General features: G+C 36.3%; 1 protein-coding gene across 2 annotated transcripts in view; it reads right to left on the bottom strand.

Annotated features, from left to right (window-relative positions):
* Window positions 1-17,884, bottom strand: part of ASXL3 (ASXL transcriptional regulator 3) — a 178,775-nt gene that overhangs the window by 79,522 nt on the left and 81,369 nt on the right. For both annotated transcript variants that reach the window (XM_072732136.1, XM_072732135.1), the window contains 3 exons: window positions 15,113-15,234; window positions 3,755-3,872; window positions 2,672-2,791 (listed from right to left, as the gene is read on the bottom strand). In XM_072732136.1, coding sequence (XP_072588237.1) covers window positions 2,672-2,791; window positions 3,755-3,872; window positions 15,113-15,234 — 360 coding nt within the window. The remainder of the gene's footprint in view (window positions 1-2,671; window positions 2,792-3,754; window positions 3,873-15,112; window positions 15,235-17,884) is intronic.

Below are 17,884 nucleotides of genomic sequence, written 5' to 3'. Positions count from 1 at the left end.
TCCCTAAACACTGTTCACTTCATTTGCACAGAATAAGCCACTCAGCCAGTTGCTTGCTGGTTAGTCATCAGTCCCATTTCCTTCCCAGTAATCACCTTCAGCTTATCTTTGGCAGTTTTTTACATTAACTGACTTATTTTAAGTCCCACCTTCTTCCTCCATCTGCCTGATTTTATAGGATCAGCCAGGAAATCTTACAGTTGCTAGGCACCCCCCTCCATGTGTAACTAGTAAACCTGGATTTTAACACTGGCAGATTCATCATGTCAGAGGGCCCTGCTGCTCTTCCATGGTGCCTGCAGGTCCATAGTATGGGCTAGATGGTTCAACATCCAAATGCCCAGGATAACGGTGTAGACTTTGGAGCTAGCTACTCCTCAGCTTGTATCTTAGCCATGTCATTTACGGGGGAACCTCCTTAAATGGGCCTCAGTTTCTTCGGCTGAAAAATGGAAATAATTCTACTGTGCATAATTGAAGGCAGTACTAAACAAGATAACTTATTAAGAGATACCTAGACTATTACGTTAAATACAAGCACTGAATATGATTTCACTTTTACATCCCTTCATTAAGGTAGCTTCACTATTCTATTACTTTGCAGTCTTTTTTTTTTTTAAAAAAAAAAAGCAGCTTAAAATGAACACAGTAGTCTCCTTTATCAACTTTTTAAATTGCTGACAAGTCAGCTGAAATACTCTGACAATACAATTTTTAAATGTAAGACGTTCATTGCCATGTAGGGCTTCTAGGTAACAATAGTTAGAAAGCAAGAGCTCCTGACTAAAACCTGAATACCTGACAAGATCCTTCCAATCACACACCTTTTTTGACTTCCAATCCTGAAGTTAGCTCAGTAATTAAATAGGGAGTGCCCTATGCCTTGAATTTTTTTAGATGCATGATATGCGATTGACTGTACCGAAGTTGGTAGTAGGCCATTTTTAACCGAATGTCACTAATTTTTAAATAACTTAGGATATCAGAGAACCTGGGTGGCTCAGTGGGTTAAGCATCGGCCTTCAGCTCAGACCATGATCCCAGGGTCCTGGGATAGAGCCCAGCATGGAGCTCCCCGCTCAGTGGGGAGTCTGCTTCTCCTCTCCCTTCTCCTGCTTGTTCTCTCTCTTTCTCTCTCTCTCTCTCTCAAGTAGATAAATAAAATCTTTAAACAATAAATAAATTATTTATGATATCACAACATGGCATTTTTTAATACATTCTTTACATATCACTCTCCCATGGTAGTTTTCTATTTTAGAAGCTACTCCTGTTAAAGTACATACTTTACAACCCTCAAAAGACTAGGAAAAAAACACAATAATACATATTAAGTGAGGATATAAACACACATTCACACATTTTGGGCTACACAAAAATTATAAAATTATTTAGCTTTGGAAATAATGCAAAAGAGGTAATTATCTATATGCCAAGAATGTAAACCAAAAATAAACTCTGTTTAACTAAAGAGATCTTATCTAAATATTATATAAATCTTATTCAAAGACTTTTTATTGAAAGCATGCTCCCAGGATTTGGCAAAATTCCTGGTATAAAATAAGCAATCAGTAAACCTTTATATATATATGTGTGTGTGTGTGTGTGTGTGTGTGTGTGTGTATGTGTGTATGTATACTAAACCTTTATTTTATATATATATATATAAAATGTTTCATATATATTATGTATACGTATATGTGTGTGTATGTGTGTGTGTGTATATATATATAGAAAGAGAGAGAGAAAGAGAGAAACTCTTGATTGAATTTTATAAACAGATGAATTGCAAATAAGAATTACCTAAGTTGCCAAGAAAGTAAGTGGCAGAACTGAAAATAAAGTTCAGATCAGTAACTGTAATTTCTACCAACCATCTGACAAAGTATTACAATGATCCAGGTCATTATCATTACCCTGACTCAGAAGTGAAATAACTGAGAGAGAGAAATGAAGCCATTAGGTCCAGATTTCCAACAAAGGAGATTCAGTAGAGAATTACAATGTTCAGCCCTGGATATGTTTATTTTCATCTTTTTTAATTGTCACGTTACGTTTTCTCTGATGCTGCTTCTGAGTATCTGATGCAAGTTATCAGGAAGGAAATCTGCTGAAGAAAACCTGGTGCTGACTTGCAAGACCCAGGGACTGTGTCTCCTACACTACACTTCTCAGCAATTTTACACTGTTTTTCCGACAAGCACTACTGAATATTTTAAGCAGCATCCATGACAAGCAAAGCAGAGCAGTTTTACTGCAGCAGACCCCAATGACAATGTCCTCTATAGTTGAATGAACTCTTTACAAAAAGTTGCACTTTTTTTCCCCCAATACAGTATATTCCAATAAACTGAAACCCAGTTGCAGAAACAAAACATGGCACAATAGATAAAATCATGACTTGGCAGATAATTTCTTAAATATACAGATCACATTAAATCTCCTATCTTTATCCAATAATATCATTTATGAATTCAGCAATATGCTAAGACCAATCTGTTGGAACTGTACTTTCTTATTTAGTACCCTTTCTGGTTTAGATAAACTGGAAAGATTTTTAAGTTTCCTTGTTTAACCATTACAAAAAATGTTCTAAGAATTTTCCATAATTTCATTGAAAAAAGATATAAATCTCTAAAATGTGAAATGTCATAGTCTATTGAACACTCACCCAAACCAGACTTTTTTAATCGTTTTAAGTGCTGACTTGTTTGTTTTCCAGTGGGAGATTTTTGCCCATGTTTCATTTCTTTATCTGAACTGTCTGCTTCACCATTTTTAGATTCGGATCCTAAAAAAGGAAATAGTTATTATGTCATTATCTTCCTCTTGCTGTCCTTGAAAAGAAAAATCTAAAATTATTTCAAAAACCATAGATATAATCTCCTTTTCTATAAGTTAATTCACTACCTTTGGCCACAATCTGATTCCTCTGCTGGATATAAAGAGAAAAGCCCAATAAATCAATCAAACAGAACAAAAAGCAAGAACAGATGGCCTAATAGTGGAGTCAAAAACACGTTCACTGATCTGATAGCTTTAAAAAGAAACACTCAGATCTTTTGTAAAAACACACGGATAAGCGTAGACAATTCTATACCATTTAGAGAAGATGCAAGACAGAGATAGAAACATGAAAGAAGAGAAGCTTGAAGAGAAGGAGAGATCATACCTTTATAAACAACTTTATGTTGTAATAGGAACAGAAAATGCAAGCATCAATCTATAATAAATAGAATGGTACATAGCTGATAAAGTGACAGAAGGTAAATTAGAAGAAAAGGTCAGGGCTGTACTGAGGTGAGAAGAATGTTCCCAGAACACAGAAACTAATAAAGGATGCCTGATTTTGCAGCAGAAGACTGAAAAACAAATTCACACTCACGGAAGAACTGCTTTTGATGGCATTACACATCAGCATGTGGTCCACCATTAAAGTTCAACATTCAAACAAAAGCCAGAGCAACAACAAAAAAATCCACCTAGCAGTACCACACATTTTCTTACACCTATTGACATTAGAAAATGAAGTCCTTTGATGATGAGCAAGCTGGTGCCTTTTCTTTTTTTAAGAGTGAAATGTCTTATTATTTTTGTATCACTGAAAGAGTCCCAAGTCTAAAAAAAAAAATTAAAACGGAAACCTCTAGTAGAAATATTATTCGGTTGCAGAGAAAATTCCTGACATCTCTCTCAGTGAAGAAGTCTCCTCCGGGAAGAAACTGGCCAAGCATACAATATTTTAGCGCTTTACCTGAAGGCGAATCCGACTGCTCATCAGACACCTTTAATGGTGTCAAAACAACACGAGGAACAGTCTTGTTTACCATCATTGAGACTCCATTTCTTCTTTTCTGCTGCTGCCTCAAAGCCTACAAAACATAACAAAATATAACATACAAATATAGCCAAAATGATGCCTCATAATTGAAATAAATGATCCATTTTGCCCATCATTAGATACAACCTCTTAAGAGACTTAAATTCCACAGAGTCACTAACTGGTCCTGTTCTTAATAGTCCTCTTCATGTCATTTTCCCTCAAAAGCCTAAAATTAGGCTTTGGCAAAGGGTAGCAACCTGAGACCATTTGGAGTCTAATTCTGAAAACAAAGCAGCACTTATAGCACAGTTCTACCTTAGCTGTGTGGCTTGGGAGCCCATGGAACTTGCAACCATGACTCCCAAGTAAAATAAATGTAAAATAAATGTTTCGAGACCAGGATAAAAATAGATGTGTCTGCACTTCTCTTGCAGGTGCGTCTTCTTCAGTGGCCTGCTCGGTCAATCAAGTTAACACCGAGTGTCATCAGTATGTACAGCAGGTAAGGACTACAGTATTGATGCACTCACTCAGCCGTGGGGAGCGCTGCACAAAATCACTGAACATGGCAGGAATCATTTATTTCTGTGAAGGGAATCAGTCCTAATCTTGGAAACCTTGCAGCACTTGGCTTCTGTCTGCTTGACTTTGGGCATTAACCTTCAGAACACGAACATGACGGCGTTCTGGCAAATCCAGGGGAAAAAAAAAATTGATACGAGAATAAATCTCTCCAAATGGGAGTGCTTTGTGTTTCATAAATGAATCAACCACGGTGATGATAATGTAATAAAAGACATTTAAAAGTTTTGAAATACAGCTTATCCAGCGGATCACTTTACACAGAAAATTACCTGTAATAAAAAGGGTCTTCAGCACACTAGACTGAAGAGACATTAAATTCACAGTTACAGGGACGCTAAAACTCCTCAAAAGGTTAAAAGGCTGACCACAGACAGTCTCATTTTTATTCCTGGTTTCTGTGTCATTTCTACCCATTTTATAACAACTCAGTTACTTGATTTATATTCTTCGACTAGGAGTTGTCACAACCTCCTAAAATACTGCATTGGCTGTATATCCCCTGCTGTCAGAAACAATGTCATTTTATTTGCAAAGGGTATTAGTTGAATGTCCAACCTGTAGACAGTAAGATTTAGTAATCAAATAATTACAGAAGTAAAAAATTAAATACCATTTAAATGAGAGAAGGCCTCTTCATAGGAAATTTAGAAGCAAATGGGAAAGTGAATGGCTTGGGAAATCTATTACAAATGATACTGTTGGCTAATGATAAAGCAAGCAACTTCCCTTCAATTCTTATATCTACTGAGCTTTTACAAAGTACCAGGCCCTGTGTAGGGGGCAAGAGATAAGAAAAATGAACAAAATGCCTTGCTCCTCATCTTCAGCTTACTGTCAATAATATATTTAATGAGACCATGTGTGCTATAAAATATTTAAGACATTTACCCTTACTTTCATCAAGGTGTATACAACTGCATAAATCTCTTACAGCCTGGTGTAAGAGCTCAGAGCACTTTATAGACATTAACCTATCAAACCAATAATAAAACAGAAGGAAGCAACACAGTGCCTTATATTACAATTAAGTCCATTTTTGCCCACTCCATAAGACTTCACAGAACAATAAAACGTGTACAAAGAATGATTAATTTTTAGAGGTCTATACATCATAGACTTCAACTACTTCCCTTGGCAATCCAAGTGGGTATTTTAAAAGCATTCATTTTACGTTAGGGAGGGTAGGTATATATTTGAAAATACTGGTTAAGTAAGAATGTGAAATAACAAAGGGCCCACCTAGGAACTGGAATCATAAAAATGGTATGTCTTTTTATAGGATTTGTGGTAAATAATTATTAAAGTAATAATTTTGTCATCAACTTTTAGAGCTGAGAGGACTCTACTACAGACAAATTAGTAGCTGGACAGAAAGAAACCATGACAGAGATAATATAATAAGAAAAACCTGCAGCTTCAAGGTGGAGCCAAGTAGGGATAAAGGAATAATCAATATTGAGACCATTTCAATGATTTTTGTCTAAACATGCATTTACTATTCAGAAATTTAAAGAAATATTTCTGAATATAGTATTTTTTAATGCTAAAATGAAACAATGTATCAACAGGTGACCAAAACTAAATGCCCACAATATAAAGAAAATTGTTTTAAGTGTATTTAAAATATGTATACTTTTCTGTTTTACTTCTGAAAAGCATGCATTATAATTGACCCTGAATAACAATCTCTAGGGGCAGAGAACAAAAATTGGGAAGTTTTTGTTTCCTATGAGGCCAGTCATAGCAGTGAAGTAGTCTACTAGGCAAACTTGAGGAGCATCATGGTTCAGTTATCAGAAGGGGCATCTTAATCACATTTACTAGATCTATAGTCACATTAGGCTAACTTGCAGATTCCAGTTCACTTCCCAGGAAGCAGGATTTATTTGACTCTGGACACTAGGGACAACTTCCAAGCAGATCAGAATGTGGATGTAGGTACAGAAAACAATGCTCAGTAATTGAGCTGTCTGGGATAGTGTGGGCTCCACGTAAGAGAACTCTGGCACCTGCCATGTCCATGAGGCAGGCTGTACAGTGGTTCCTGCATTATGGTGATTTCTGTTCTCTTGCTGTATGGTGTTAATCCTACAAGTAGAGTAGCTGGCTGTTCATGAGTTTTTTTTAGATTATGTAACTATTTCTGCAACTAGGTGTATATCAACTACTCAAACATATGCTGCATGTCTCCTCACAAATGTGAAATGCTTTTTTGGAGTATATGGGCTAGGGTAAAATAGTGATGGGGGTGGGGGGGCTGAAGTGAGTGAGAAAAGCACATGCCCCATTGGAGGAGGCAGTAAGTACTCAAGAAATGCAACACAACTGGATTTTTAGGTGAGCTTTCCTGTTTTTAAACAAACTGCCAGACAAAACAAAGATGACTCTGAGTTAAATTCAGCCCGAGGGCACCAATCTTCGAGATCTACTACACACATTTCCAATGCTCCTCACTTCCTCAAATAAATGAGTCTGACCACTGCCCAATAGAGGTATTAAATTCCCCCTATTCTAACATGCTGACCTGCAGAGGACTGGGGAACAGTGCAGAGCCATTCTAATGACTGTGTCTGTGTGGTGTGATGGGTAAGAGCAAGGTTGCAGAGTCAGAGAAAAAATAAACTAACCAGCTGGAAAACGCTGGGTAAATTACATGGGTAATATGTCCCCATAAAACGAAGACAATAGTGTTGTAAGATGTTTTAAATAGGAAATCCACAGAACAGTATTTAATGCTATTTGTAGCACATAGTAAATATTCAATAAATGTTACTTCTTATATAATTTACCCATTCTGCAATGAATGCATTTTTTGAGGACTTATTCTGTTGTAGTACAGTGTACACACTGCTGATCCATAGCAATGAACAAGACAAAATATTTTATTTACATTTTAGCAAAAGACTACTAAGGAATTACATAAAATAAACATAGTAATTTTATATACATACAAGCACTATTATGCCAGGATGAGGAAGTAGAGTAACTGGGGTGGGAAGAAAAATCTCTTGAGAGGTGACAGTTGAGACAAAACCCAAGTGAAAGGAGAACCAGCCACATGAAGATATCAGGATCTCCAGTCTAATATTAGTATTAGACCTCACAGGAAGTCTTTGGTGGTTCAAGGAACAAATAACTTGGGGAGCTCAAAAGGAGGACCAGGAAGATTACAGAAATGGAAAAGAATTCCCTGAAATGACTGCCCAGTGTTTATTAGGAACAAGAGATGTATGTTCAAAGCAAAGGCAACTCTACAACCTCAGTCTTGTCCCACAGCCCAAAGTGACCACTCCAGCACCTCTGCACCAAAGACGTGAAAGAGGCCCAGCAAAAAGAAAGCATAGTGTGTCTTTCAACAAATAAATGCCGTTTGCCTTTATGCACTTTTTCAGCATACATCTTAAGGCTCCGCGGCATGAAGTACATTACATCTCACACCTTGGGCAAACTTCTTAACAATTCTGAGCATTTTGAGCAACTTAGGGAAGGGTCCTTAAACACTCCAGGAACTCTTCTGCCTCAGAGCCTCTGCATGAATTCTTTTCTGTACACAGTGCACTCTTCCCTCAGACATCTGCATGGCTCATTTCCTCATATACTTGAGACCTTTCTTACTGCCTAAGCCCATTTTGGGCTGCTCTAACAAAATACCACAGGCTGGGTAACCTGCAAACCATAGAAATTCATTCTTTAGAGTCTGGAGGTCAAAGGCCTGAGATCATAGGGCCCCTCCTCTGGATTGTGGGCTTCTCATTGTACCCTCATATGGCAGACAGTGGCTAGGGAGCTCTGGTGGGGTCTCTTTTGTAAGAATATTAATCCCATTTATGACAGCCCCATGCTCATAACATAAGCCACCTCCTAAAGACCTCATCTCCGAATACCATCATACTGAATCTTAGGATCCCAAAATACAAATTTGGGGGGACACAAACATTCAAATCACACACTCTTATACTGCTTTTCCCACCATATTCTCGATCCCCGACATCCAGACATCCACTCTACTTTATTCTTCCCCGCATGGAAAAATAAAATGTGCAATGTCATTTTCTTGCCTTTCCCAACCTAGAATACAGACTCTACGAAAGACAAGGATTTTCATCTTTTTTGTTCACTGACATATCCCCAAGTGCCTAGAAGATTACCTGAGCTATACTAGGTGCTCATAAATATTTACTAAGTATAAATAAAATAATTAAATAAATTTAATATATTTATACTAAGTATAATTAATATATAATATTTATACTAAGTATAAATAAAATTAAAATAATTTTAATAAAAATAAAAAAATCCCTCTTCTGTCTCTCTTTAAAATATATAACTGGTTTATTCAAAAGGCGGAAATCAGCATGAAACAAGAAATAATTTTATTCTCTTAAAATTGCCTTTACACATTTCTGACCCATTTTCCTTGCTCATTTATGAACAATATTTTACATAGAACCCACAGCTTCTTGGATTGTCTTCAAGTATTTATATAGTCTCATTTTCAGGTTTAAATACATGAGGTCAAATATAAAGCCTTCTTTCTGCTCTCCCCAGGCCACGCCTATGACTCAGATAAAAAAAGCTTCATTAGTGAATAGATTCCCGATTTTACTCTTCCTCTATTTCCTTCCTCTTCTTCTGGGTTCCCCAGGACTGGAGTTGAAAATAAGGAGAAAAATAGGTCAACGCCGTTTTACCTTGTGTTATAATAGTCACAGCACTGCAATCTTTGGGGAGGCAGAGGCCAACTGCTAGATTCGTATGTTGTACATTATCTAGTTATACAGGTTATATTACCTACATATCTATTACCTAGTTATAACTATAACTACATATAGTATATATATCTGTGTATATATGTGTGTGTATAAAACTCATATATATATATGAGTTTATATATATAAAGTATATATATCATATCATATAAAGTATATATATTATATATATCATATATATCATATAAAGTGTGTGTGTATGTATATGTATATGTATGTATGTGTGTATATGTGTGTGTGTGTATATATATATATATATATATATATATATATATATATATATCTTATAAAGCTTCCTAACAGTGTATGAGATACCAGGTTCCCTTCCTGGGAACTCCCTTTTCATGAGTGTTTCTGAGTCTTCCTCTCATGTAGACTGTGCCTTTCACCGAGAGAGAGAGAGAGAGAGAGAGAGAGAGAGAGAGAGGGGATGTAGCAGAGTTCTATCCAGTTTTATAAAATCCCTTTAATTAATGCTCCTTGAAATGAATCTTGAGCTATTTTTTTATACTGGTTGCTGGGGGATGGTCCAGGGCCATCTGGCCTCTCTCACTAAGTCCTCTGAGACTGTGTCTAGCACCTCTCTTTACAGCAGGTATACTTCTATACCACTGTCCTCAGTTTTAAGCTTTAGCTAAAATTCCAGAAGAAAAAGAAAATTTCAGTTTTACATCATATATTACAAATATAACAGAAGTTAAATGCAACTAATCATTATTTAAATTTGGATATTCCACAGCCTGGAAAATAAAAAGCCATGTAACAGATTAAGAAAATAAGAATAGGAGGATCACTTTAGATGGTCGTGGGAGGTTTGCTCTGCATAAGAGTACCCTGAAAGGGGAGATTTTATTCTGTTGTGAAATTATGAGAAGCAGCTTTTTCTACTCCACACCAGAGGTCTCAACTAGCTAGAGGTGGCTTTGTTGCTCAATCTGAGTAGCACGGTTTTATTTTGACATTGACATTATATAGTAAGTCTTACTATGTTAGCCTAGAGGGGTATGATTTCACTGAGGGGTATGATTTCAATGAGGTACTTTCTGACTACTCAGGCCTTAGCTCTACTTCGAAATGCTAATGGAATATCTTATTGAACAACTTTATATTCTGTAATTTCAAATCCAGAAACACTATCAAAATTTCAATAAGGGTGTCCTGGTGGCTCAGTGGGTTAAAAGCCCCTAACTTTGGCTCAGGTCATGATCTCAAAGTCCTGGGACTGAGTGTACCATTGGGCTTCTTGCTCAGCAGGGCGTCTGCTTGTCCCTCTGCCCTCTGCCCCCCTCAGATAAACAAATGAAACCTTAAAAAAATTAAATAAGAAGATGGCAAGTGTAAATGCAGTCAGCTGTGAAGGAATATACCTTTAAGCTGGCCACATATATAATGTCCAACAGGACCAAGCTCCACAGAGTACATGGTACTAACCAAGTTTAATACTTCCAGGTATTATACAGTATGAAAGAAATTTACAGGCTTAAACTTGGAAATAAACTTATTTTTTAAAGGAAACACATAACAGATCTAAACCAGTCAGGGAAAAGTAAAGATCCTATCATTCATCAATTACAATTCTGGCTTTAAGCAAAAGCAAAAGGAAAGAAATCAAAAGAAATGGGTTGAGCATGATTTTCTCTGGAGATGTATTGTGATGTTCTTTTACAAAAGAAACCAAAAAAAAAAAAAAAACCCCTTTAAATAAGCATCTTATTTTTTAAACAGAAAGCTTGTCAGATAACTCTAAATAAAATGGTCCTCATTTCTACTCTAATGAAAAATGAAATAAAACCTAAAATCACAGGCTTTTGTGTTAACTTAGAATTTGCATAAACAAGTAATGCCTGTTTTATTATAATAGAAAAACAACACTAACAATGTAACTTAAGAATGCACTGACTGAATGCAAAAAGCCCTTCACTGAAAAATCTGAAAATATCACATGCTGTGAATGCTAAAATAATTAGAAATACACATATATGAAACAGCTGGCTGAGTCAGGCACCACCAACTTGCATTGTTGCTCATATGCTAAATGTCAACGCCCATGTTCAGAAACTGCTATCATGCAACATAACCTTTGGAATTTCACAGTATTGGTCAAACATATAAAGCTAAAGCAAAATACCAACACTGTATCTGCTTTGTGATATGAAAAGAGGGCAAAAGATCTGCAACTTTATGGATAAATTCTACCACCCTAAATAAATAATGAAGGAAGTCAAATAAAACAACAGCAACAACATAGAAAGGTTCTGTTCTACACCATGTTACATCCCATCATAACAGAACTCACCCTTCCTTAATCTTTCATTTGATTCTGCTGTTTAAAAACTTCCAAAATTTAATCTTTCTTAATTATCCTTCTTTAAAATTCAAAATCTAATCATTTCATATTTTTTAGGATCATTACAACTAAAATAACAAGGCAGAAAGAAGACAGGGAATAAGGTAATAATCAGCAATCTGCTACTCTCCAGAGGCTTCCGAATGTGTTTATTTGGAATATGCTTATTCAGAAAAAAAATCTACCAACATAACGATATATTATTATTCATACTCTAACGTGATGTTAACTAACATTTTGATGATCCGAAAGTAAAAGGGATGCAAATATTTAGAAGCATAATGAAAATATTCTATGTCAATAGTCAAGGGACGTTATAGCCTCCATATTGTCCAGACTAAAATTATAATACAATGAGTAGTACTGCAAAGTAAAAGGACCCACTCCCTATACAACATGCTTCGGGGGGATGGGGCCTCAGACCTGAGAAATTATGTCTGGCTTATTTTGCATTAATGATTATTTTGAATAATATTATTATTATTACTAGGATTATTATTTTTACTACACTTATGCTTATAAAGCCACTGGCTTTTATAAGGTTTTATTTTGTTTTGTTGTGTTTATTTCTTTTTTTCCATCTACTTCTTTCTAAGAATCTACACTGGCCAGTTTACAAAATACTAAAGTCCTACTGACCCAAAATATACTTCTAGTAAAATGTTAAGAGCTATATATTTGATATATTTGAGTGTCTAACAGTAATATGTGCTGATACTGAACATAAATAGTCTGTGTTCAAAAATAATATTCTTAATGATCATGCTGTATTGCATTCCTTACGCTATACAAATACCGAAGCATGTAAATTTCCTTGGATAATGTCAAAAATGTATCTATCATATTACATATCATATGCTAAAAGGCAGTCTCAGTTAAGAGGCAAGAATCTAAAACTATGATTTTGGGTTCAAGTGTCATCTCCAAAATGTACTCATTGGGGGATCCCTGGGTGGCGCAGCGGTTTGGCGCCTGCCTTTGGCCCGGGGCGCGATCCTGGAGACCCGGGATCGAATCCCACATCAGGCTCCCGGTGCATGGAGCCTGCTTCTCCCTCTGCCTGTGTCTCTGCCTCTCTCTCTCTCTCTCTGTGACTATCATAAATAAATTTAAAAAATTAAAAAAAAAATGTACTCATTGGACAATTGTGGGCAAGTTACCTATATTCTCTGAGCCTTATTTTCCTCATTTGAAAAATGGGAATGCTAGTGCATACAATAAAGGATTTCTCTGAGGATTAAGTAACATAGTATATATAAAATACAGAGCATAATGCCAAAAATTCAGAAAAGTAAATACCAGCGAATGTAATTGTTATTAGGGTCATTCAGTTGGCCCTACATTGAAGATTTATATGTGCATGTATACACATAAAATATATGTTCACGAATGCAGAACCCATATATATGTACACATATGTATATATACACTTACAAAGAATTCTACATGGTCATACCATTCAACTATCTAAAAGAAAAGAAAGCTGCAGATTTGCTGAGGCTGCTACAATTTAAAATGCCTCATGTTCAGTCAATTCTTGAAATGCTGTCTTAAGAAATTCAGCAATTACAGGGAATCTGGGCAAAATTCTGCAAGAACAGCTTTTTTCTAAATGTATTTCAAATATGAATTTGATTATTAATCAAACATTAGCATATCTGCTACATATTGTGGCACATTCTCATAGTAGCTAATTTTGTATTTGGTTATACAATACAATTTTAAGAAATTAACATGTAGCTCTTTCAGGGTATTAAGAAGCTTACAGGACTGGTTTCTTAAAACAAGGCTTAGGCCTGAAGCAAGCAAGTGGAACTTCCCACAAACACATGCTCTACCGCAACACAAAAGCACTAACTCAAAGTTGTGAAATTATTTAGTAATATAAAAAATGTTCAAATGATATGAAACCAAAATGAGGAAAGTAAAAAAGAGTGAGATATGACAATACACAGATTTGAATCTTTATCTTTACATTCACATACAGGAATACTTCATGGTATACACATTTTATAAATCACTGCCCTTCAGAAGTATGACTTTCATTTATGACGGCATCTATGTTTCCTAAATGCCACAAATACCAGTACCCAGCTCTGTATCCTCTGTTCTCTCCTGGCTAGTGTTTTATTATCTGCATCCTATTTGCCGCCTGAATAAGCCTTTTCCTGGACCTTCCCACTGTTATCCATCTTTTATTTCATCAGTTAAAAAGGGATCTCAACATTGAATTCAATTTTGTTCTTTGGCCTAAAACATTTTACAAGATATAAATGGTAAGCTCACCAAAGACTATTTGATGCAACACTAATTATCTTAAATATAATACCAATGAAAGGAAATACTGCAATTTCAATAATTAACACAAAATAGAAAAGTAATGTAATTCAGTACAAAAATGTTGAGTTTCTTTCTTAAGTCTCCTTGTCTGAAGTAGATGAGAAGGTAGGGGTAGACCTTCTGGAAGACTGGATAGGACTATTAAGAAGTGTTATAGATTAATGAGACTTAAAAAAAATTAACTTACAAAAATGGCTTCTTTTTCCTTCTTACAAATATATCACTAGAATAATACTTCTATTTCTACACTTGGTAAGGTCTGCAGGAGGTGTGATGGAGGGGGCTGTCACAGAAACAGCAAAATAAAATATGGAAGAGGAAAGCAGTTAAACAAGGGAAAGCCATGAGTTTTCACATGAAAGGTCACATGTAAAAGCTTTCCTGACAGCATTCCATCATGCACTGTCCCCATTTAACCATAGCATCTCCTCTTCCTCTTCCACACACAATTTGGAATTTGCCAGCATGGCAGCAATAGCTAACATACACTGAGTGGTGATTAGGGGTCACTCATTCTGCCACTGGCTTTCAATGTCTCATCTCACATACTTCTCAGATCATTCCCATGTGAAATGTATCATTATTTTCCACATTCTCTAGAGAAGAAATTTGAGATTCAGAGGAAAAAAAAAAGTGTCTTGCCCAGAGTCGCAGGAATTCAAACTGGGTTATTTCAGAGCCTAGACCCCAACCTTCCAACCATTCCCTCCTATTACCATCACATTGCAAGGCACAGAGATCAAGACTGCTTAGGTAATATCAAGATGATATTGTACAACTAACCTCCATTCAATACCACTCACTCCCCAATGGACATCCTTGATAAAAAGGAGCCACAATTGCTATTTTCCTCATTTGTAATGTGCCGCATCTCAGTCACAAGAAAGAAACTATCTGTTTATTTCTTACATCAACTATCAGTCAAACATGAGACTAGAGAGACATTATTTTCAAGATATGCATTTATGAAGCCAATATGTTTACTACAACCCTTACACGGGAAAATCTTAATATAAGTTTTTATGGTTCTGAGCACATTTTTCCTCTGTTTTACATCAAAGTTCTCTGCCAAGCCTCTCCTAGTTTTTAGCATAGAGTAAAATTAGTGTATGACTATTATGAAAGTGGTTGAATTCAGGACATCCCTGTTGCTCTCTGACTGCTAGGTTCTTATTGATTTTCACTTTTTCCACATAATGCCCATTACTTTAAGTAGGCCAAACAAAGAACAAATGCCAGTTCTCTTACCTGTTTAAGAGCCTTTTTGGTGTGTTGCTGAAAGGAAGACGCTAACTTGCTTTGCACTGCTGTGTTAGTAAGGCTTGAATCTCGAGTGGAAGATGCTTCATCAGTTACCTGCTTTGCACAAACTAGAAACAGAGAGAGATAATGATATTACTAATTTGAATTCCTTTTTTTATATCCACTGTAATTAACTCGCTTGGAGCTTCTCTCCAATTGAAAATGGATACCTAAAATAAAGCCAAATAGCACAGTAAAAAGACGAGTATCTAGATTTGAGAGAAGGATCACTTAATAACTGTGTGGTCACAGTTACATGTAACCTCTCTACACCTCAGTTTCCTTACCCACTAATTGATGATAATTTCTATGCCATAGGGCTATTGTGCAGACATAAAAAAGAGTGTAATTTCTACCTCAAGACTTGGAAATCAGTAGATACTTTCCAAGCCCGAATATGCAGATTGGGCAATGTATATTATTTTGAAGAAAGCATGTAAATTAATGAAATTGTTTTAAATCTACCAACCACCATTGTGTTCTTCCACTTAGCAGCCCTCTTTCAACAGATTCTGTGGCCTTATGGGACATGTTTATTTTCTCCTATGGACCAAGTCATCTATCATGGAGAAGGAAAATAAAATCCAAAATGTTGGATGTCAATTTAAGGAAATTATTTTCAAGGAAATCAGGCCCTCTGCAGATAATCATATAATCTGTCCATTTTTGCCCAAGTCAAGCGTTCCTGTTGTCTATTCAACAGAGGACATTTTCTTCAAAAAGGCTGCTTTTAGAAGAACCAATGTCTCACTAACATGGGTGACAAGGGCCCACACTCACTCTCTGTTCTGTGAAACCTGGGTTAGAATGGCCACTCTTCTTCAGTCCCCAAACCTACCACCTAAGAGACAAAACAGAGACAGTACCTTTTTTTGTGCCTGACTCTGGCAGCAGCACAGATGCGGACCCTTTTCTATGCACAACCTTTTCTATGTACGCCAGAGGGGAAGGAGGTTTTTGGAAAAAATCAAAGTAAGGAAGCACTAGGATTAGTGGCAGAATGGAGGCATATGTCAAAGGCAGGAGGCAAGAAGTTGGATGGAAAAAAATAGCTTGAGAACATATTGGAAAAGCTCAAAATATGACTTCTTAAGGGCACCAGGGTTAACACTAATCCAAGAAAATTTTCCAAGGAACAGAAACTTAGAGAATTCTGACCTGAGCTTTAGAGGCAGGTGGAGGAATAAAAATTATTCTAGTCAAAAATGGAAGCAAATGCACGTGCAGAGTGTTGCGAACACTCAAGCTGCTTTAGATAGACTCAAGCACATGCTGCCTAGAAATAAAAATGCTCATGAAAGAATGCTGGGGACAAAAGAGGTAGTCAGGTTTTGTTTTAATACAGAAAGTAATCAAATTGCTGATTACTAAACAAAATGAACAAGTTTTGGACAATAATTGCTAGTTCTTAATGCCAAGCACTTTACATACGTGATCTCATTTCATCCTTGACAATTCATTGTTACTTCCTTGCAAGATGGAAAGGTACTGTCCCTGTTTTGGAGAGAGAAAACTAGAGCCCAGAAATGCTCAACAACTTGCCCACAGTAACAAAGTCAACAAAATAGCAGAGCTGGGAGCCAGGGCCAGACCCATAATTTCCCACTTACATATTTGGCCTTAAAGCTCAGAACTGATGTAGAAAATTCAATGTCTATAGAAGTTTAATTTAGCTGCATCCTGAAGGTACTGAAACAGGAAGTTAATAAAGGCAGGGAGATCAAGTCATTTAACCACAACATGAAAAAATGTAGAACTGTGGGTGAGAGTGATTGGCCCAGGAAATAATAGGGTTGAAGAAGCCAAAAGGATTTGCCCATCCATAGAGTTAAGAGAAGTCTCTGAATTAAAGATCAGCTGACTTGTTTCTATTTGGTATCATATGATACTTTTCCTTAAAACAGTCTAAGGTTGTAGTTAACATTAAAATGTAGAAACATTTTATAACACTGCTACCCTGAACTATATGACTCCAAGGCTTTTCTCCTTGAAATGATCACTAGAGCAAATTGTATCACTCTGCCAACTCTTACTCAAGAAGTATTAGAAATTAATCATCAGTTTACATTCCAAAGATAAATTTGCTTTTACAGTGATTACACACATGGGCTCGTCAATGTTTGAAGTCTCTACAAAGTGTGAAGAACTGAGGAATTGAGAGGAAGGTGGCAGACGGGACAAATGATTCCAATTGAATGGACCTAAATGTTGCAATAGAAGCCCAGCCAGGAACAAAGTGTGCATTAGCAAATATGTTTTATTACTTCACATTCTCAGAGTAGTATTTCCAACTGGACAAATGGAAACTTACTGATGAGTTAAAAAAGGAGAACCAAATGCTGTTGGATTTTAGGAAATTTGTGAAAAATATGAGATACTTCTACATACTGGACAAATTTACCAACTTGCTTAGGAAGTGCTTTTATTCGTAAGTCTTTCAAAGGTAAATGCCAATGAAGCAGGGACAAACAACGACAAATGCTGAATTAGTGAGTATAATTAAAGCCTTGTCCCCCTTGCATTCATCTGACTGCTACAGTAAGAGGTACTGCTTGCATTCATCTGACTGCTACGATCAGCCCTCCTTCCTGAGGATAACAGATATCTTTTAACTTGCTCTATTTCTCTCTGCCCAAGGAAGCCACAGAGTATCATGATACCAGTTTCAGTATCAGAGAATATAATGCATAGTTTGATTGAAATTCACTATTACACCAG

Source organism: Vulpes vulpes, chromosome 13, assembly GCF_048418805.1.
Source record: "Vulpes vulpes isolate BD-2025 chromosome 13, VulVul3, whole genome shotgun sequence".
In the NCBI taxonomy this organism is placed as follows: domain Eukaryota; kingdom Metazoa; phylum Chordata; class Mammalia; order Carnivora; family Canidae; genus Vulpes; species Vulpes vulpes.
The sequence above is the reverse complement of the archived record's forward strand: the minus strand, read 5'-3'. Positions and strand labels throughout refer to the sequence as shown.